Source organism: Parasteatoda tepidariorum, chromosome 7 (genome assembly GCF_982258835.1).
Source record: "Parasteatoda tepidariorum strain Cologne lab strain chromosome 7, Ptep-v5.0, whole genome shotgun sequence".
In the NCBI taxonomy this organism is placed as follows: domain Eukaryota; kingdom Metazoa; phylum Arthropoda; class Arachnida; order Araneae; family Theridiidae; genus Parasteatoda; species Parasteatoda tepidariorum.
The window spans coordinates 24,800,130-24,823,110 of record NC_141761.1 but is presented as its reverse complement, the minus strand read 5'-3'; the positions used below and the strand labels follow the sequence as shown (position 1 = coordinate 24,823,110).

Here is a 22,981-nt window from a genome sequence, read left to right as displayed (position 1 = left end):
GCTTGATTGCATCCATTTTCCATTTTTTCAGATTATGCCCATTTTATTATCAATGGAGAACGTTTTACGTTTACTACTCGCCATAGTTAAATTCGAGACACTTATTTGCAGGATTTTTTTAACTGAACTGAGAGCAAAAAGGAGTTGAAATGAGGGCCTTATCAACACAGATTAGTGTCCAACCCTTTGACCGATAATGAATAATTACCCATTCCCTCTGACAGAAAATGCATAATGATCACACTAACAGGTGCATTATCCAGGTGCATCATCCAGTGATAGCGGATTGTGCTAATGGTTTTCTAAAACATGGTGGACTGCGCTGCTAACATCTTTTCCCCCTTGAAAAAGGTTTGTGTACTGCGCTCAAGATAACCTTTATGACCATCCCTCCTACTTCAATTATGAAGTAAAACAATTTCTGATAGAAACGTCGTCTCGCCAACATTTTTCGCCAGAAGCTCGTGGGGAGTGGGGAGGGGGGACATGTAAATAAGTGTTCCTCCATCTTTTGGTAATTTTCAATTAAAAGGAGTTTTTCATATGCAGTAAATTTTGATATTTCTGCAATTTTAAAATGCAAACTATATTTAAACTTTTAAATTTTTTTTTCATTTTAAGGTGACAAGGAGCTTTTAATCGATCTAAATTTTAATTAGACCGATGCAATTCCTTCAAGAACATTGGTTAGAAAGTTTTGCCAACTTTCTGTCTTAAGTTAGTTAAAAAGTAAAAGTTCTGGGTGCAGCTCCAAATTTTAATTAAATTGTAAAAACCTTACTTTAATATTTAAAACTTGCCGACCGGCTTGTGTAGGGGTTAGGGAACAGCTCAGAAAGGTTCTGGATTTGAATCCCGGGCAAGGCATGGATGATCTTTACTTCTCTGTACTATCTGTCCTTACAGCGGGAGCAACGTTGGCCCACCTAATATGATGCCCCTGAAAGAGTGGCCAACAAATCTGCCTTTCAGGTGCCTGTATGACCTAGATCATTATTCAGATGGGCATTAGAAGAAAAACAAATGTTTGAAACTTTGATTTTAATGAACTTTAAACCAGTCTATGTTAACCAAACTTCTGTATATTATTTTTAAAAAGAAGATTTCCACGTAAAATGTTCGAATTTTTACCGTTAACACACTAAAACGTTAATGACTACAGCTCTGACCAGAAGCCATGGTTGGCAAGCACTCTTTTTTTACTCCAAAGTCGTATATATTTGCTTTGAATCGGATATTTTTTTTTAAATAAAATTTCTTGGATTTTTTAAAGTTTACCATTCAAAGCATCTGATCAAAGATTTTAATAATACTATTGCTTAAAAGAAATAGAACTAAAATAGTTAATATTTCTTACTAAAATGGATAAAGTTGTTATATTATTACAAACTAATCACGTGAGCTGAAAATAACCACAATTATATTTTTCAGGTTCAACTTGGTAATGATTGTTAAAAATCGGAAGGCAGTTTTTCAACTGGATACCTAATGAAAATTAATTAGTTTAGATGAGAAAACATAATTGAAAAAAAAAAACGTCTTTCTGGTTTGAGGAAGTCTTGATATACTCTAACTACACATTCAATAAGATATAAAAGCAATGCATTTTAATTAGCAGAAAAGTAAATGGGTGTAATTGAAATATGTTTTCAGACAGAAAATTATTTTAAATATATTAAATGATTGCGTATCTTATTAAATGATCAGGTATTTTGGAAAATAATAATTTATATGCATATCACTTTCGATATTTCTAAGTTAAGAAATCCTCGTTATCAATAAAATCTGACTTAAAAAAATAGCTCTCAAATGAATGTATTATTTTTTTTTTTGTACAGAAATATTTTTAATTAGAAATTTTTTCAATTAATATTTTTTCATCATTTTGTTTAATTTATTGATTTATTTTTTAAAAAAAATCACTTTTGATTCATTAATGCATTTTTTAATGAAATAATGAGAGGGGTAATATAGTAATTTCAATGCATATGCCTTTTATTATTTCTTAGTAAAAAATTCACTTCCTTAATAAACATACATTATCAATAAAAATTAGACTTTTAAAAATTCCTACCTTAAAGAATGTAAGTATTAATTACACTGCATGAAAATATTTAAAATTTATATTAATATTTTTTTTTCTAAATTAATTCGTAATTAATGTTATAAAAACTATGTTCGTTTAAATTAATGTTTCCTTCTTGAAAAATTACAGCTGATTTAAATTAGTGATTTCCTTAAAAAAATTCAAATGATTTAAATTACAATTTTAATCGTGACTAAGATCAAGTGATTTAAATTATGCCAACACTAACAGAAGCGATCAGAAACTTAGAAATCCAGTATACTTCTTCTATTTAATTTACGATGTTTTTAAAGAAAAACATCAAAGTTAAATTATTTCGTCCATTTTTTTTTTCATTTGAAATTATTTCTAACTAATTCTTTCTGTAACTTTGTAGTAAAAATTTGATTTTCAATATCTATATAGAAAACTAATTTTAGAATGCTTAAAATCAAATATTTGCTACAAAGTTACAATTAAAAAAAGACAACAAGAAGAAAGAATTAACGAGAAGAAAGAATTTACAAGAAGAAAGAATTAAAAATCATTTTAAACGAGAAAAAAATAGATAGAATAATTCAACTTTATATTAATGTTTTAATTAAAAGCATCATATATTAAATAAAAGGTTTACACTGAAAATAAAAAAAGTATGCATATAAAAGTATATATTTAGAAAAATATTTAAGCATCAATTTTCTTAGTCATAGCTATAGATTCCAGGATAAGTTAACAAAATTGTTAAAAAAAGTCTTTCTTAAGGCCGTTAAATCTAACTAGCCGACTTCTATAAATTAGACAAAGATTTATTCAAACACTCATATTTATAATTTAGCTAATGATTTTACTCTCATAAAATCTATGCATTTTGCCCTAAAATAATCATTATATATAAATGATGCAAAGATTTTAAAAATGATAAGTAATAAGTTACCGTAAGAGGAGACCTCGTCTTATTCACAGAAAAAAAAATTCAGAAGGAAAGTAACTATTAATTAATGGCGTAAAATATGTTCTATGCTAAATTAGAGAGAAAAATCGTGAAATAAAAATATCTATAAATATATGTGGGAAAAATAACAAAAGAATAAAAAGGGTAAGTTTTTAAATTTGCTAAGAATAGTTCGTTTAATGCTTAAATAAGTCATTTTTAATAGTATTTTATTCTAATTGTAAATCTAATCCTGATTGCAATATCTCAAATTTAATAACTTGGCATAATATATTTTGACATATTTCTTGGCCAAGTAGAAGCCGGTTGCCAAAATAGTGCTTGACTTTCATAAATTGCACCCCTCACATGTCAATGAGAAGAGAGACCTACGTAGAAACGTAACCAACTAGAAGTGCAATCAGCATACTGTTAGGGGTTATAATTTAAGGTCTGGTTTCTTAGGACAAGCACCTTATCTCAGTGTCAGCGGGACGTCAACCTCCCGCTGACGCCAACAAAATACTGGTTTCTTAGCTGAAGGCCTGGTTTCTTAGAACTAGCGCCTTATCTGGGCGTCAGCGGAAAGTTGACATAGAGCTGACTCCAAAAAAATACTTTTTTGTTAGCTCAGCGTGAGCAGTCGGTCCTACGCAGACATTATCTCTCATTGCGCATGCGCTAATAACGTAAACAAATATTTATTTTGAATTTGTATTGATTTTGTTATTGTCGACCAGTGTTTTAGAGAAGAAATAATGACTTTGTCCAAGAAAAAACACATTATAGCTGAGTTAAATGAAGAGTGCTATGTTTAATGAAGAAGCTATGTTTAATGTCAAAACCAAAATCTTGGCTGATTTCAATGTGCTGTTGGATGTTGTCCGCCATTGCTTCTGTGGTTAACGTCACGTTGTAATCCAACTGCAGTTGAGTTGGACGGCAATTGTAGTTCAAGATGAGCGTTCGATGACGCATACTATCAAACTCACAAATGGACCAATCAGAGGTTAGCGCTGATTTCCAGCTGACGGCGTCCTGTCCTAAGAAACCAAGCCTTTAGGCAATTACTGAGCGCAGTCCACCACTGCCCGTATCATCTGCCTGGATTGGGGGTTAGAATGAGTTTAGGGATGGGAAAGTGAGATAAAAGAAGCAAACAAGAAAAAATACTTATCGCTACATTCTCCTCCATAGATGATTTTAAAAATCGGTATATGTATTTATTTTGAAGTATAAATTTCAAAATTATTACAAAAAAAATGGAGAAACAAATCAGTCGAAGACAGAAAAAAGCTCTTTATATCTCACTTTTTTGGTTCACTATATCCACAAAAAATAACATTACTCGTGTATAGCAAGGCACGGGACCGAACACTTCATTCACTATATCCGGGAGTTCACTATAAACCTTGTTCACTAGAGCGGGGTTTGACTGTATTAACAGTTCTAATCCCCATGAGTTTTCAGTATGCTTGCAGGATTTTTCTTTTCCAAATAGGCAAGGATAAATAAAATAAGACTGAAAACTATTAGTCCCGCTTTCTAACAAATCAGCTTGCTTAATAGTTCAGAAACCACATTTTTTCTTCTTACTCTGTGGTTATAGCCTCTCTTTTTCCACTGAGCTTTTCAATTAATAAAGCTAAAATAATTTCGATTTTTGCAACTTATTATTATGTGTTGCCTTTTTCAGCTGCTTTAAATTATTCTATAAGGGAAAGCACGTTTTTTGTCGTTCCTCCCATCAGAGTAGAGTTTGACTGAATTTAGCATCATTTGGCCGGATGATATTGACCTTGTTTAACTCATGATAGTCAAAATTTACCACTTTCGAGTAAATTTATCGGATGCACGTCCCTTATACGGGGTAAAAAGACTCATATTTCCGCAGTATCGGTATTAAAACTGCTTGGTATTGGTGAAATTTCACCAATCAGTGAATATATCACTATAATACTTTATATTTATAACAGTTTATACTGATATTAATACATTTGGTACTTAATGCCTACCTCCAACATTCGAGTTTTGAGCGAAATACTTTTATAAGTAGCAGCAAACTAAAGTCAAAATTTTAAAAACAAATAGAATTCTTATCAGACCTTGATAAGCATGACTAACTTTAACTATTTACTTTACTGTCAAAAATATAAGTAGTGGAGGAAAATCCAGTGGCACCTTTGTTACCACTGGAAAAATACTTTATGAAGCTGCGGGAAACCCTTTGTGGAATTCTTATTGAAATTGTACCAATTTTCATAACACCAGAAGTAATCAAAATTAAGCGGCATCTGAGTAAGGCGATTTTCTAGGGTTTCCCTAGACGAATTTATCATTTACCTTTTCTTCATTAACTTAGCCTTTTAGCAGGTAGCCTTTTTTTTATTTCAATTAATGCATACTACCAATATTAATTATGCATCGGTATTTATGATAATGTGGAGAACATTAATATCTCCAGAAAGAATAAGTATCCTTTTTACATTAACTTTGTTTTTTAGTAGAGGGATGATCTTTTTCTTTCAATTAATACACATTATCAACATTAATTAAACATCATTATTGTCAATAATCTATATTATATAAAACGCTAATACGTACGTATGTATGTATGTATCAATAAAACCGATGATATTTCTTTTCTCGCTTTTGCAACAGTTTTCATTTTTAATTGTTAGGTTTCGGCGCGCAAGAGCACGTAGTGAGCAACCAGATAACAATAACCAGAGTGAGCATTATCAGGTTGTTCAATTCAGATTCATGCACTAAAAACATGACAATATTTAATTTAAACTCAATTAGGAATTAATTAATTAATTGAAGTGAGAATGCTTTAAAAGGCCGCTGTTGAATTGATATTTTTCTACTGGGAGCTACCTAAACGTCTAAAAAACGTTTAAGTGTTTGTATTGAATGCATTGAATTTTTTTTATATTTCGCGTTTATTTATGCATTAAATTTTCACGCTTTAAAATGCAGAATATTAGTGAAGCAATATTTGATAATTTATTTTGCTAATATGTTTCTTATTTAGCTAATGTTTTGATTTTTTCATAATGTACAATCTAAATAGCTAATATACTTTTTTAAAAGCCAATAAGAACATTGGTAGAATTCATCTACATAAGTACAATACTATGTCTTTGATGATAAAATACTATGTCTTTGATGATAATATATTATGTCTTTGTGCTAGAACATTGTGTTCATTGGCGAGAGAGCGCAGCGAGCCATGGTTCACGGCGTGAACCACATAGGATTGCGTAGCAATTCTCGGGGGTTGGCGAGCGTTAGCGAGCAGGGGGCGGAGCCTCCTAGTATTATATAAAACGCTAATACGTACGTATGTATCAATAAAACCGATGATATTTCTTTTCTCACTCTGGCAACAGTTTTCATTTTTAATTGATTGGATTCGGCGCGCAAGAGCACGTAGTGAGCATCATATGGCTAATCCATGTTATATAAAACGCTTATACGGTTTAATTGATAGGCTTCGGCGCGCAAGAGCACGTAGTGAGCATCATATGTCTAATCGAGTGAATTCTCACCGAATTATCAAAAAAATTCTCACAAAATTATCTTCATCGAAGCCGATGCTTCAGTACTATTTCATATTGTTTTACAACACATGGTTTTAGCCCTCGGGTGGGAAAGACTTTAAAACAAAACTTACAACAGTTACTATTTTCAACAACTGAAATTTAGAATAGTGTGATTAAGAAAAATATGTGAGCTGTTTGCAATTTCAAATTAATATTGAAATGCACAGGTTTAGAACTTTCTACAGTGAAAAGTTTTCGGAACTTCAGTGTTCAAAAAAGTATATAAAAGCTAGACGTTAAGAATGTATCCAATGAGCGAGCAAAGCGAGCATCGGATTGCGAAGCAATCCGAAATGAACTGCGAAAGCAGCTCCGGGGGTTGGCGAGCGTCAGCGAGCAGGAGGCCTCCTAGTATTATGGTAATTTTTACGTTTCCTCTGAGCGAATAAGTACTTTTACTCCACAAAATTTGTCTTTTAGTACTTAGCTTACTTCTTTTATTTCAATATGCATATATTACCTAAATTAATTAACAGTCATCAACGCCAATAATAGTAGGGCAATTTTTTACGTTTCTTCTAAGTGAAATTGTTACTTTTCCAGTCATTTTACCTTTAAATACGTGACCTTTTTTCATTTCTATTACCATTGATTTTTGATTGCTTACTTTTAGCGAAACATATTTTAAAGAATTACTATAAACAAAATAAACACGTGGTATCAGATTATCTTGAAAATATTAATTTGATGACGTATTCTACGAATGTTAACCCGTTAATGTTGTTCATTGACTTTATCTCACATAGCGATTAAAGAAAATAAGGTATGTGAAAAAAATATTTTTTCGATCAAACAAGACAGAAAGATAGATAAGATAGAAAATATCACACATGGTATTTTCAATCACAGATAGAAAATATCACAGAAAATATCTTTAAAATCTTTGAAAAACTCAATCACTTTATAGTAAAATTTAAAACAATGACTAACGCTTAGCGATTCAGAAAATTCCGGTTCGGTTTTTGCTCATAACGGATCCTCATAGAATATTTTAATATCAACAGTGACCTTTCTGGTGCTTGGAGCTACCTGTATGCAAAATTTCATCGCTTTCGGTCTGATTGTTTAGCAGTTTTTAAAGGTCACACAAGCAGGTATTACTTTTTATATAGATTTATTAATAGTAGTATTTTAAATTGTAAAAAATATAAGTTTTACATCATTTTTACGAATGTAATTTTACGATGCAAAATACAAATTATGTGCGAAGTCTGTCGAATAGTTCATGAGAAATCTAATTTTAAAAATAAGACTTTTTTAAGATTTGATTTCATGTAAATGATTCAGGGCGGACTGTTTATTTATTTATTTTTTGCTCATTGTATTGACCAAAATGAGAAACTGTTTTAGAATATTATCTTCTTTGTATGACAGAGAAAGGAAATTAGAAAATAAACTGTTTTATTTCGACTCTGAGTTAAACTATTCAGGCTGACCGAATTATCTACTTTTAAACTTAATTCAGCTATTTATATCCTGATTTCAGTAGATTCGAATTTAAAACTCTGACTAAATTATTTTATTTAATAAATTTAATATAAATATAAGAACAAAATAAGGAGAAATAAACACAAATTATTAGTAGCAAGTACAACTTTTAAGTATAAGAAAAAGTTAGAATGCTAATAGAAAATAAGTATGCTAATATGAAGTAAGCAGCTAATATGCTAATAGAAAAGTGAAAGTCAGTGTATCATAAACTATTATTGCATGCACAAGTTCGTTTTCTTTTAAAAAATAACAATTGTTGTTGTTGTCTTATGCCTCTTGCAAATTCTGACAAGCCTATTTTAAGGCAGAAGGGTAAGTTTCTTCCTATTTTCCAGTGGCGCCATCCATGACCAAGAATTTAACTTCTGTCACATACATAAGACACAGCTCATTTCATAGAATGTTCCATTCACTCATCATCCATCCATTCTCAGATCCTAATTTTGACCAGAACCAGAGTACGATCAATTTCCGATCCAATACCTCCAGAGATATTGTTTTGTTATGGCAACTTGGGGGAGTTTGTGACCTCGGAGGATTTAGCTTGCATCAATCACCCTTTTGTACATGGAGCGTCTTCGTCCTGCCGGGATCAAACTCACGACATCTAGGACAAGGACCAAATTCCGTACCAACCAGGCTATTCCAGCCCAAAAAATTGCATACAAAATGTATAAGTAAGAAGAACATATACAATTTAATAATTTTGCTTAAAGGAAAACTAAAAGTAAAATGCAACGGAAAACATATTTTAAGAACTTTGTAGTGATTACATGTTGTTAGACATCTTTACTTGCCCTACGAAATGCAATTGCAATTAAAAAAAATCATCGCCTAAGGGAATATCTTGGAAAAAAATAAATAACGAAAATGATTAATGATTATTCGAGGTTTGAAAGGGCTCTCCTTAATATGATGCACTTATACTTTTTAATAAAAAAACCCAAAATAAAGCTATTTTAAAACACAGCTTATAGAGCTAACATAATAAAATAAATTTTAAAATCATTTTTTCTCGGTTATTAATTTTCTGCCTTTTGTCACACATAAAATGTTTCCGGAATACAACTTGTGTTACATCCGTTTCTGTTTACTTCGTTTCTGTTTTGTTCGTTTTAAAAGAACGAAGGCTACAATTTTGTTAATCAGAGTTTGATACATTGTTCTTAATTTTTTTAAAATGATAATTGACTTTTAAAATTTTAGCTAATATATTTTTTGGAAATTTATAAAAAAAGCAATACTTTATAAGATGTAATATTCTTTCTTGAGTTATTAAATACATAATAAATACTACATACATAAAAGGATATGCATACAAGTTTTTTTCTTTAAAAAAAAAGCCAGAAAGTATATTATCACTTATGATCACTTTCAAAATAAATATGTTTTTTCATTTTATTTTGAATGAACAAAGTAATTTATATTTTTTTAATGTCTTCTCCTTGAATATCCAAATACAATTTTATAACTTTCAGTATTATCAGTAATCATCATTACTGAGATGTTGACACAGAAAAAGAATAAAGGGACAAAATGATTGAAAAATGTTCTTAAGGATGCAATCTAATCATTGATTAGAAGCCAACAACCTGATTCACTACAAATCTTGTGTTATATAGTTTCGGAGTTTCTCCATAGTGTGAGCTGTTAACAATTCACAAACTTTGCATACAGGGTTATCAAAAATTTGCTGCATGACAGTTTTTGACAGTTTTAAAGTTTTAAACGCAGATGAAACCGTTACATCAAAATCTGTTTGTCAAAAGCTGTCATGAACGTGAAATTTGCATTCAAGTTTCGGTATAAACATTATTATTCATATAATGTATGAGAAATAGCATGCAGTGTTTGAGTAAGTATTAAATGTACTAATTTTATTACACAACTTAACATGCGTTGAAATTAAAATGTTGTTAAAACACTCTTTTTATTTAAATATAGCATACATATGGATCTATATTGACTCATTAAATATTTATTTGAAGCTCAATGCTTATACAGTTGCTTTAAGACATGTTAGAAAAAGGATTTTAAGCAATGCTTAAATTTTTATAATTTAAAACATTGATTATCGTTCTTTTTTACTCCTAATAGTTTAATAATTTCAATTATCTATGCCCTGACCATTCCTTTCTATTAGGCACGGTAACAGAAAACAAAAGAGTAAATTTTTCAGAATTCTATTTTATCGTATATATGCTTTTATTAAATTTTTCTTTTAGACAAAAACGTTTTTTTAAAAATTTATCCGACGTTATAATTTGGATTTCATGAACATGTAACAAGCAAATAAAATATTTCCATTTCAGTAATATGAAAACTAAAGTAATAATCGCATTATGTTATTTATTTCATTGAGTCTACTTTAAAATTCACTAGGAGGATGAGGACATATAATTAAAATAATGTAACAAAAGAAAATAGGATTGTTGTTTGCAGTTTTCTTTTAAAAATCAAAACTAAATTTCTAATTCAACTAGGAGGCTCCGCTCAGAGGCCAACTAGAGGCTAACGCTCACCAACCCCCGAGAATTGCTACGCAATCCTATGTGGTTCACGCCGTGAACCATGGCTCGCTGCGCTCGCTCTCCAATGAACACAATGTTCTAGCACAAAGACATAATATATTATCATCAAAGACATAGTATTTTATCATCAAAGACATAGTATTTTATCATCAAAGACATAGCATTTTATCATCAAAGACATAGTATTTTATCATCAAAGACATAGTATTGTACTTATGTAGAAGAATTCTACCAATGTTCTTATTGGCTTTTAAAAAAGTATATTAGCTATTTAGATTGTACATGGTGAAAAAATCAAAACATCAGCTAAATAAGAAACATATTAGCAAAATAAATTATCAAATATTGCTTCACTAATATTCTGCATTTTAAAGCGTGAAAATTCAATGCATAAATAAACGCGAAATATAAAAAAAATTCAATGCATTCAATACAAACACTTAAACGTTTTTTTAGACGTTTAGGTAGCTCCCAGTAGAAAAATATCAATTCAACAGCGGCCTTTTAAAGCATTCTCACTTCAATTAATTAATTAATTCCTAATTGGGTATAATATAGCCTACGTCACAGGTTGTGTTGTTCCTACTAAATTTAACCCATGGACGGCATTTTCTGCGAGCCTAACTTCAAGTCACAAATAAACAAACGTAGTGTTCGATCGTTTAAATAGCTGCTCGCCAGATTTTATTGCATTATAAAGAAAAGTTATTGAAACTAAATACAACTAAATAAACAACAACAACTAAAACAAATAACAACAACTACTAATAACAATAACTAAATAAACAACAACTAAATTCCATTCGTTTAGCATTGCGTCATATGTTGTTCCTACTAAATCGAAGTAGTTGTGTTTTTTTCATATTATACCCAATTGAGTTTAAATTAAATATTGTCATGTTTTTAGTGCATGAATCTGAATTGAGCAACCTGATAATGCTCACTCTGGTTATTGTTATCTGGTTGCTCACTACGTGCTCTTGCGAGCCGAATCCAATCAATTAAAAATGAAAACTGTTGCCAGCGCGAGAAAAGAAATATCATCGGTTTTATTGATACATACGTACGTATTAGCGTTTTATATAATATAGATTATTGATATTTAGTATTTTATATATTAATTTAGTGCTTTGAATACGCTATTAAAAGCTTACATTTATTACCTTTCGTGATTATCAACCTAGGTCTTATGTAGCTTTTAACGGTTTTAAAAAGTTTTCGATATCAAGAAGCCAATTTCTCTTTTTAACGAATACTTTTTTCTTCTAAGCCTTTTCTTCTAAAATCCTTTCAACGCCGTTTATTAATAGCTTCTATATTACATCATAATATATCATTGAAGAATGCTAAATATTTTTTTTATTAAAGCTTAAGAAGGTTTATCGAAAATAAATCTTCACATTTAAACATTATCTTCTCTATGATGGCAAAGTAACATAATACAACAGCGAAGAAATACTAGATTTGACAAAAAAGTTGATGATAAATGTCTGCTACGGCTACCATACTCTACCTAATTTTGCGGTGGACAACATGTAACGGAAATTATTTCTAATTGTAAATTAAAATTTAAATGGTTTAGTACAGAATTAGAAAATTCATGCCATGAAAAATCAAAAGCGAAATTTTGGCGAAATATATTTTAGAATAAAAGGTGAAAAACTAAGAGTTAAGAACCTTTTAAAAATTTCTCTGAAAATTTGGTTAACGCTCCATTTAAATTTTACTTTACCATTATTCAAAAAAAAAAAAAAAAATCAAATAACCGTTAAAAAAAGGTATTCAAATTATTAACTATGAGAAAAGTCGTTTATAAATTGCCTTCATTTAATACAGTTAAACAAAAGTTTATAAATGCAAACTAGGCACACAACGAATGAGATTCGAGTGCACGCCCATCGAAAGCTAGAAACGAAGCCATGTCATAAAAATTACGAATTCATATTTTTATTTTCCATCATCGGGCGCCAAACATAATAGACGGTGCCTTATTTTCTTATAGCAATAGATGTGTGGTGGGTACTTCATAAAGCCACTTAGTTCCTTACAGCTGGGTACATACTTTAGCCTAGAGTGATAATCTCTTAATCTCGTGAGGGGGGTTCAAATCCCAGCATTGACGCCAAAATATTTCCTTGCCTTCAATTGTTAACCCTGGACTATTTAAATGCGAAACGCTCATTTACGCATTGATGGCAGCACCACACGCCAGCTTAACACAAAAATTCTAGTAATTTCCATCTCTCACTACAGAGGACACCACTAAATAAATTAATTGAGTAATTACGCTAAATAGCCAGTATTACATTTCATAGTTCGCTTGACAAAAAAGAACTCAATCACAACATATTCCCATTACCTAATATACTATATGACCCAATATACTATATTACCTTAAATACTACATAACCTAACTCCAAAGACCAGTCAAGCTTCATTTTTAAGGTTTCAAAATCATGCTAGTCGTAAATGTCTACAAAACCGTGCAGTTTTGTATTCGCGTCTTCTCAACCATTTAATTTTGTTTTATAACCGTCTTTGAACAGTCATTTGAGTTTCCGACTACCAATGTTCAACTCCGTAGCCTTGTAATTTTGAACCCAATCCAGAAGACAAGGGAACTCTTGGATCAAGTATTGGGAGAAACTTGCCTTCGTGGTGGACTTTTTTCCGATGGAAATAACCCGCATTTGCGTTACATGTAAGGAATAGTTAGCCCGACGGCATTTTGACTCTAACCCATGATCCGTCTACTAATGAGGATATTTTACGTCAGCTCTGTTGTCGTTGCAACCCGGGTGAGGAGCTCGCATCGATCAGCCATCGGCGGTATGCGAACCCGGGTCGTTTCATTGGATGTGAGCGCTCTATCTGCTGAGCCACTACGGCTTTTTTTTCAACCATTGCAGTTATGGAAGGTTTCAAACCTCCAAGGGTTAAGAAATATTCTTAACCGTAAACTTTAATTAATTTATATTGCAATAATATTAATTAATCTGTATTGCAATAATATTAATTAATCTATATTGCAATGATATTAATTAATCTATATTGCAATAATATTAATTAATCTATATTGCAATAATATTAATTAATCTATATTGCAATAATATTAATTAATTTATATTGCAATAATATTAATTAATCTATATTGCAATAATATTAATTAATCTATATTGCAATAATATTAATTAATCTATATTGCAATAATATTAATTAATCTATATTGCAATAATATTAATTAATCTATATTTCAATAATATTAATTAATCTATATTGCAATAATATTAAATAATATATATTGCAATAATATTAATGAATCTATATTGCAATAATATTAAATTAATCTATATTGCAATAATATTAATTAATCTATATTTCAATAATATTAATTAATCTATATTGCAATAATATTAATTAATCTATATTGCAATAATATTAATTAATCTATATTGCAATAATATTAATTAATCTATATTGCAATAATATTAATTAATCTATATTGCAATAATATTAATTAATCTGTATTGCAATAATATTAATTAATCTATATTGCAATAATATTAATTAATCTATATTGCAATAATACTAATTAATCAATATTACAATAATATTAATTAATCTATATTGTGATAATATTAATTAATCTATATTGCAATTTTACGAATACTCTTTCCCTTGAATGTCTCTATGAGTTACCGATGTTAATTAAGCGGACTGCATAGATTATATATTTATCTCAAAAACTGTAAAGATGCAGAAAGATAAAATGGTTGTTGGAGTTTTAGCAAACAAAGAAGGCTTATGAGAGAGGATGAAAAAACTTAACTTGATGAAAATTTTATCAAAGTAGTGTCCTATGACTTATATTTTATTTCATAACCGTCGTTGAACAGCCGACCCAATTTCATGGGCTTACGACTACTTACGTTCAACTCCGTATCCTTGTAATTTTGAATCAATCCAGAAGACAAGGAAACTCCTGGATCATTACCCCCAGAGGTATTGATTTGTTGTGGGAACATGGAGGACTTTGAGACTCGACAGATTTAACGTGCATCAGTCACCATTTACTACACGGGGAGTCTTCGGCCGGCGAGGATCGAACCCACGACCTTTTGGATATGGGCCCAGCGCCCTACCGACCAGGCTGTCCCGGCCCCCCTATGACTTATAAACAGAGATGACATTTGAAATGAGAGAGTTACAAAGGAGGCAAAATGCGTTTTTATAAAATCAGGCCATATGTGTAAGATTAAACGCAGAAATTACGATGGCTATGTGTTTAAATCCTTAATCATCATCTAACTTTAGATTTTCATAGTATAAAAAATAAAGAAACTTAGAGATCAAAAAAACATCAAGGTTTGAAAATTAAAACAGATATGCACGTATAAGTACAGAACTTAAAAAGTAACGAGCTTAATTGAAATAAGTATATTTTGCAACTTATTTTCATTAATTGTATCGAAATTAAAACTAATTTAGTGAATAATAATCATTACATTTGCCAATAGTTCGGTAATGAAACAATAGCAAGGTATTAAATTGAATTATATTCCCGTTTTAGTTGAACAACAGTATTATGTTCAAGTAGTTCAGTTTTAAGACTCATTGCATAAGTGCCAATTTATAGTTCCAACACATTTGAACGATGTTCAATATGCTTCAAAATTTCAAACAGTGTTGTATTCCAATGATTCATAAACTTGAAGAGAGGTGGCTTTTCCACGTGTTATAATATTTCAATGTATTTGTTTTAATTTGAAGAGTGCTTATAAAACTTTTTATCTTTGCATTTGTAATGATATTAGAAAACTTCTATTTCTCTATTGCCATAAATGCTTCTTAAAATTAACCCTGTTTGTCTAGAGCCTGGTCGTGTTTGCTGAGTGAAAGATTATCAAAATTCAAACGGCGTGATAATACTATTGATAATCTGATAACTAATGAGCTCATAAACAGGATATTGATTAATTGAAAATAAATTTTTATTTTTCCACAATATTTTATTACGGCAGTGGTGGCTCAGGGATTAAAGCGTTCGCCTTCCAATGAGGTGAACCGAGTTCGAATCCCAACGATGGCTGGCCGATTCAAATGCTGCACCCGGCTTGCACCGACTACAATATCGACGTAAAATATCTTCAGTAGTAGACGGATCATGGGTCCCCTTGCCGTTAGGCTAACCGTGGAAGGATTTCTTTGTTTTCCTCTTCATGTAACGCAGATACTGGTTAGCTTTATCTAAAAGTCCTCCATGCAGGCAAATTTCTCCCAATATTTGTTATAGGAGTTCCCTTGTTTTCTTAATTGGGTTTAAAATTATAAGGCTATGGAGTTGAACATTAGAAATTGTAAACCCAAAAAATTGGGTCGGCTGTTCAACAGCGGTAATAAAATGATTTTTATTTACTTTGTATGCACACTGAATTGATTAACACAAAACAAACTGATAATGAACGAACACAATGCAAAGAGATAAATAAAAAAACGAGATTTATTGGATACACTATTTTATATAGTATATATAGCAACGCATAGCAAACTATATGAATCATTATCATATGCTTTTTCTATTGACTATAGTAATATTCATGTACTAAGAATTTGTTTAATGAAATTATTAATACATAAATTGCTGAAGAATGCATTGAAAAGCTATATTTTTATAAACTCTTGTGATATAGTTAGATAATATTTTTAAACAAAATTTAATTAATCTTTTTCTTTACCTTTTTCATAGCCAATAAAGTAATAAATGTTATATAAAGTTTATGAAGGGTTATCTTGAAAAAAAAAAACCATAAAGTTTCAGAAATACGTCTGACACGCATTTTTGAAGATGTCATTTCCTTTTAGGGTACAACGAAATGCTTCTGCGTTATCATTTTTAATTTATTATTTTCTTTTTTGTTTGCGATGCTACCGGAGACGCATGAGAAACATTTTCAACTCAACAGAGAAAAATTTTATCAATATCCTTGTGAAAAAAGGGTTAAATTTGTGTTATAAGGTTCAATCTGTGCTTGAACATTGATACAAGTTTTTCTTTTAAGACGTGCCATTATATAGACAATCGACATACTCTGGTATTTTTCTTCGCAATTTTTAGCTTTATTCAATTTAGAAATATTTCTTTTCAGAAATATTTCTATTCAGAAACTTTTATTGTAGAAAAATAGTTTGTTGTAGAAAAATGTTTTTTGAATTAAATAAAGGTATTTCTAGGATTTTTGAATTGATTAAGCAAACTTTTATAACTTATTAGTGACGTAATTTTGACGTTTTGTTGCGCACATTTTGTATACAGTATGAATATGCCGTTGCAAATTGTTACAAGTTATCTTATTATTGGCTTTATACTGGGAGTGAAAAAAATTTGATGCAAATGTGAAAATACTGACTGACAAACAAATATAAATTACACTGGGGAGCATAGTTTTTGATGCCATCATACAAACATTTGATCTTGCATAATTCGGGAGTGGGTATTTCAAATCAGAACTGAGTTTTGCTCCTGAAACATCAGTTTTGGTTTAAAATTACATTTTTTGTCGAAATGTACAGATCTAAAAGCGTTTTCTTTAAAAGGACGTCGCTTAACTGTTGCAACAAACTTTTAGGGTAATAAGAGGGTACGTAATCAGAAGAAAATCTGCAGATAAAAACATGTACGTAAACGTAATCGTACGTGGCAAGGGGCTCTTCTCTATTATAACCTGTTCAGAAACAAACGAAGAAACAGTTCATAATTGCGAAGCACCCCTAGAGGCGCAAGACGACATTTTCGAGAATGGATTTCTATGCATGTTAATCCTGATGATGTACCCTGGAAGTTTGTCGCAACAATATTCTCCATTATATGCAATTCTCTATTATATATAAAGATTCTCTATTATATATAACGTTTTTAAACTTGTGCATTTCGACAAAAATAATCTGAAAATGTTATTAAAATATTGTAGCTTGGTGAAAGAAATCAATTACAAATTTGAAAACATCAGTATGAAAGTATTTAAGACCTGTTAAAAAATTTAATGTAACAGAAAATTTGAAAAAAAGTTCTTCCAGTGTTATCAGTTATTTACAGGCATCATTAAAATAACTCCTACTCTAAGAATGTATTTAGAGCACTCCAGCTCAACTAATAGAAATAATATAAATTATTTCTAAAAATAGGAATAGAAAACACAAATTTAAACAAACAGATTTATAAATTAGATATAAAGCATAAATCCCAAAGGGTAATCAAAAATGAACATTCAAATAAAACTGCAAATACAAATTTATTTTGCTCCTATAGAAGCAAGAGAACGCTGCCAGTTTATGTTTTAAAAATATGGAATATGGATATGAAAAAATAGCTTCCATTTGTATTTTATGACTGTTGTTATTTGCTGATTTTCTTATTTTCGCTGTCTAATTTACTAAGCATGAAATTTTTTGTAAAATAAATAATACGTTTCGTAAAGTCACAGTACGTTACCTTCCTATGTTAAAAAATTAATAAAATTATGACTTTAATATAAGCCTTTCATTTTCTAAATTTTTTTAGTTTTTTTTCCTACTTTGAGTATAGCTTTTATGTCTTTACTCTTTTTGGATAAACTTAATAATTTAATTACATCATGTATAATCAAATTGTTTTTTTTTTAAATAAAAATTATAATATTTTTTTTAATACGTAAAAAAACTAAAATGCATTTATTACATTGCATACAACAATTACGATTATCTAAATTTCAGAAGTAATTTCAAGTGAATGTTTCAAATTTATTATTAATACACTAGCAATGTATTGCAAGAAAAATATCTTGAAACCAAAATTTTATTTGTTAATGACTCAGAAAAATGCTCGTTGACAGGAAAACTGCATGAATAATATGCGTATTTTTATGCTTAAGAAATTAGATATAAATTAAAAATACTATCATTTATTAGATTATGAAACAAGTTTTTTTTTAAAAAAAGAAATGTTGCCTCAAGTAAGCGAAAATTTATCATATCTACTCTGTTTTTTAATAATAATTTATTTAATTGTTATTTTACCATGTACAAACAAAACGGTACAAGAATTGAAAATAAGATGCTATTCAAACTGTTAACTGTGAGAAAAACGTTTTTTAATAGCTTTCACCAAATACAATCATTTATTAGGTTATGAAACAAGTTTTTTTTTTAAAAAAAAGAAATGTTGCCTCAAGTAAACGAAAATTTATCATACCTACTCTGTTTTTTAATAAAAATTTATTTAATTGTTATTTTACCATGTACAAACAAAACGGTACAATAATTGTAAATAAGATGCTATTCAAACTGTTAACTGTGAGAAAAACGTTTTTTAATAGCTTTCACCAAATACTATCATTTATTAGATTATGAAACAAGTTTTTTTTTAAAAAAAAGAAATGTTGCCTCAAGTAAACGAAAATTTATCATACCTACTCGGTTTTTTAATAACAATTTATTTAATTGTTATTTTACCATGTACAAACAAAACGGTACAATAATTGTAAATAAGATGCTATTCAAACTGTTAACTGTGAGAAAAACGTTTTTTAATAGCTTTCACCAAATACTATCATTTATTAGATTATGAAACAAGTTTTTTTTTAAAAAAAAGAAATGTTGCCTCAAGTAAACGAAAATTTATCATACCTACTCTGTTTTTTAATAACAATTTATTTAATTGTTATTTTACCATGTACAAACAAAACGGTACAGTAATTGTAAATAAGATGCTATTCAAACTGTTAACTGTGACGTTTTTTAATAGCTTTTACTAAATACAACCAGAATTTTATCTTACCAACTTGGCCCACCTAATGAAGCAACTTAGTTCCTTGAAAATGGGTACATTTTATAGCTTAGAGGGCTGATTTGTAAATCTCATGATCGGCAGAACTAGGGTTCGAGTCTCAGAGTTGACACCACAATGTTTATCCATTTCCTTGAGCACATAAAGTGTTTCCAGTATCCTGTACTCCCCAATTTGTCACATGGGGTTATTAGAATACCATACTCTCATTCACGCATAGATATCAGCAGCATAAAGCTGCCAAAATATTTTCAGTTAAATTTTTTCCCCATGGTTTTGAAACCCTGTTGGTTGTAAATGGTAAAAAACCGCATACTTTGTATCCATAATTTTATAACCAAACTAGTTGTCAGTGGTTTAAAAAAATTTTCTTTACCGTACACTATATGGTTAATTGGATTGACAGACTGCTGTCAGTTATTTTACCATAATTTTAGAATAAAAATTCCAACATTGTAGTTACTTGTCAAGGCATAATGTGCTATATTGTTATTAATTTTCATATATTTAAATTTTTAACTTTAGGTGTCTTGTTAAAAGTTTAACGCGTCTAATCTAAGTTTTTGTAAAACAAAAAGCTATATCTAAGGACATTTGCGGGGATAATTCCTTTCAAAAAATCATTTGATTCAACGGAATTTCGAGTTTATTTCTTATTCGACTTACTTTAACTATATCCGTTGCTTTTAGTTGTACTGTAATAAGAAAATTAAATTCATTCAATATTGCAAACATTCATTTGTTTTTTTACAATTATAAGGATAAAATTAATATTTTTGCTTAAATTTTTTAGAAATTTTAAAACGAAATAAATTTATGGAAGATAGTATTTTGCTTGAATATTTGTTTAGATAATTTAATTTATTTCTCTTTTAGTACGCTTTTTATACACTTTTAATTTATAAAGGTGTATAATTTTAATTTGTAAATACACGTTTTATTTATAGATCTTTGATAAATGTACCTTAACTATCATTTGTTGAAAATAAACTAATGCTAAATTGATAGAGTAAATATTTCAAAGAAGACGCTAAATGTAGAAAAAAAGATATGTTAAGTAATACGAAGTTAAACTGTAAAAAATTTCGTATCAAATTGTAACAAAAATTACTGGCGCCCTCAGTGCAACATGAGTAAAATCCATTTTAACGTAAAATCTTATACCGCATTTTTTATAGTAATATTTATTTAAATACAGTATTTCAGTAATTTTACAGTAAACATTACTTTGAAAATTACGGTATATCAGATTTTTTGTTCCATTAAATTTTAAGATCAAAATGAAATATACGATAAAATGCAGCACCCTGTGTCCCTGTATTTTTTATCATAAATTTATTCGTAATTTTTTACTATGTAGTTTATTTACGTGCCTTAAGCTGTAAGCAAAGCTTTAGTTTTAGATTATATTTATTTCTATTATGAAGAGAAATTATTTGAACCATTAAAAAGGACAATTAATATAACTCTTAGAACATTTATTTTTTCTTAAAAAAATAGCCAATTTTGTGAAAATTCCCGATCTATTGGAAAATCATTAAAATCAATGAAGAATTTTCTTTTTTTGCTTATTTTAATGAGTTCAAATCTAAACAGCAAAAAAGTAACATTTTCACAAAACTTTGATTTCTCTTCCTTATGCCTTTTTCTTGATCTAATAATAATGCTGAAAAACAATTCGGACTGAACTGAATAAAAGATACAATTTCACAACAGTCATGAAAATAACAGATTATTCTCAAAAATGTTTCTATAGTGACAGAAACTTCGAAAAATAAAAGCTATTTTATGGCAATTTACTTAAATTTATTTATACAACTTAGTCTTAACACGCAGTTTTATTAAGCTACGTAAATAATGAAAAACTAAACAAAATGTACTTACTCTGAGCAAAAGGGTTCATTTTGCAAATGAAGCTTCCGAGAGAATACAAAGGTTTCGTGATGCTGTTCACAACGGGCACCCACATACAACACATGCAGATAAGAAGATCGGCAAAAGCAAGATTCACAAGATACAAGTTAATGGTAGTCCTCATGGATCTGTTGAGAGCTACAGTCAGAATAACACTAATGTTACCCACTAGGCCAGTTACTAAGATGACGACATAGAATACAATTTTGACATATTCTTCCCAGGAAATCGGTTCAGTCAGTGCTGCTGGGTTCGGATATTCATGCAAACTGAAATTCAGTTCGAAGTTACAGAAGTCTCCTTCAAATACAGACAGTTCTTCGATGAGTTCTGTTGAGTTGACTGAATTCATTTTTTTTTTTAAAGAGGCTTCGCAGTTTTTCCTTCTATTTACATTATTTTTAATTTCATAATAAAGATTAAAATAATATTTTTTACAAGCTTTAGTAGAAGGTATTTTTAGTTTAAATAATAATACTTTTAGATCTTGACGTCATCTTAAATTTCTTTACTTTTTCGAAAAAGTAGAAGAAAATTAAATGTAATTTAGGTATTTCATTTGATTTAATTTTATAACTCTAAATTTAATATTCATAATAAGTACTGTTTTTTATACTAATTTAAAGCCAAGAAAATACGTATCTTTCTAAAATATTTCGTAGGGATAAATAGAAGTTTTTGAAAAATCTATTAAACAACAATATTAAATTGAGTGAAAAATTTAATTAAAATTAAAAGTTTTCAAAAATTATCTTTGAAAATCACCATTATTAAAATCGTATAAATGTTATATGTATCCACTATTGATATAATAAAAGTTTCAATTACATTATATTAGTAGATTCATTTAAAAAATCAACTATAACTTTTAATACATTACTAAATAATTAAAACACTCATTCATTTTGTAACTCAAGTTTTTTAAGTTTATTTTATTTAAAAAAAATATTTTAAAAATATATGATTAAGGAATATATGGGGAATATTTTGTTTCTCAATGCATGGGGAGATGTTTTAACACATACTTTTACTTGAAGATACAGTCTCAAACTGTCTATATTTTTTCTTCAGGTCATCTAAAGGAGTTTGCCAAGTTCTTAAAGTAGAAGATTTTCAATTCTAAGTAATGTTTTCATTTCATTTGCAATGTATTTAAAAGTTTTATGCAAACCGCCTAGTCTATATTATTAACTGACAGCGCAGAAGACACCCCACGTTTCGCACGCCCTTAAATTTCGGGAATGAGAGTGGAAGAGAATATTTTCCTGTTAACGGGAGTCTTACGCATCTCTTTTGGAGCATGACGTCACTAAAAGGTGGAAAAGTTTCCTCGCGTAGAGAGAACAGTTCGAACAACGAGTTAGAGAGCAAGGGTCAAAAAAATATTTTCTGTACCGTTTCATTTGTTCGGGCTGATGTTAAGGTGAAGAAAAGCTCATCATTCAGGGTTTGTTAAAGCGCAATTAACTCATGAATTCTACTAAGAATTATCCTGAGCCAGAATGTCTTGTGCATAAAATGCTTCTATTTTATTTAAAATATAATATTTAAAAAAAATTGGATTCCTCGAATGTCAGATTTTTGATAACTTTTTATCTATATTTTTTTTTTGGAATAAAA

At 29.4% G+C, this 22,981-nt stretch overlaps 1 protein-coding gene across 2 annotated transcripts in view; it reads right to left on the bottom strand.

The window, feature by feature from the left end:
* Positions 1-22,604, bottom strand: part of LOC139426078 (QRFP-like peptide receptor) — a 240,336-nt gene extending 217,732 nt beyond the window's left edge. For both annotated transcript variants that reach the window (XM_087167503.1, XM_087167504.1), the window contains exon 1: positions 21,332-22,604. In XM_087167503.1, the coding sequence (XP_087023629.1) occupies positions 21,332-21,713 (382 nt within the window). In that variant the 5' untranslated portion in view covers positions 21,714-22,604. The remainder of the gene's footprint in view (positions 1-21,331) is intronic.
* Positions 22,605-22,981: the final 377 nt, after the last annotated feature.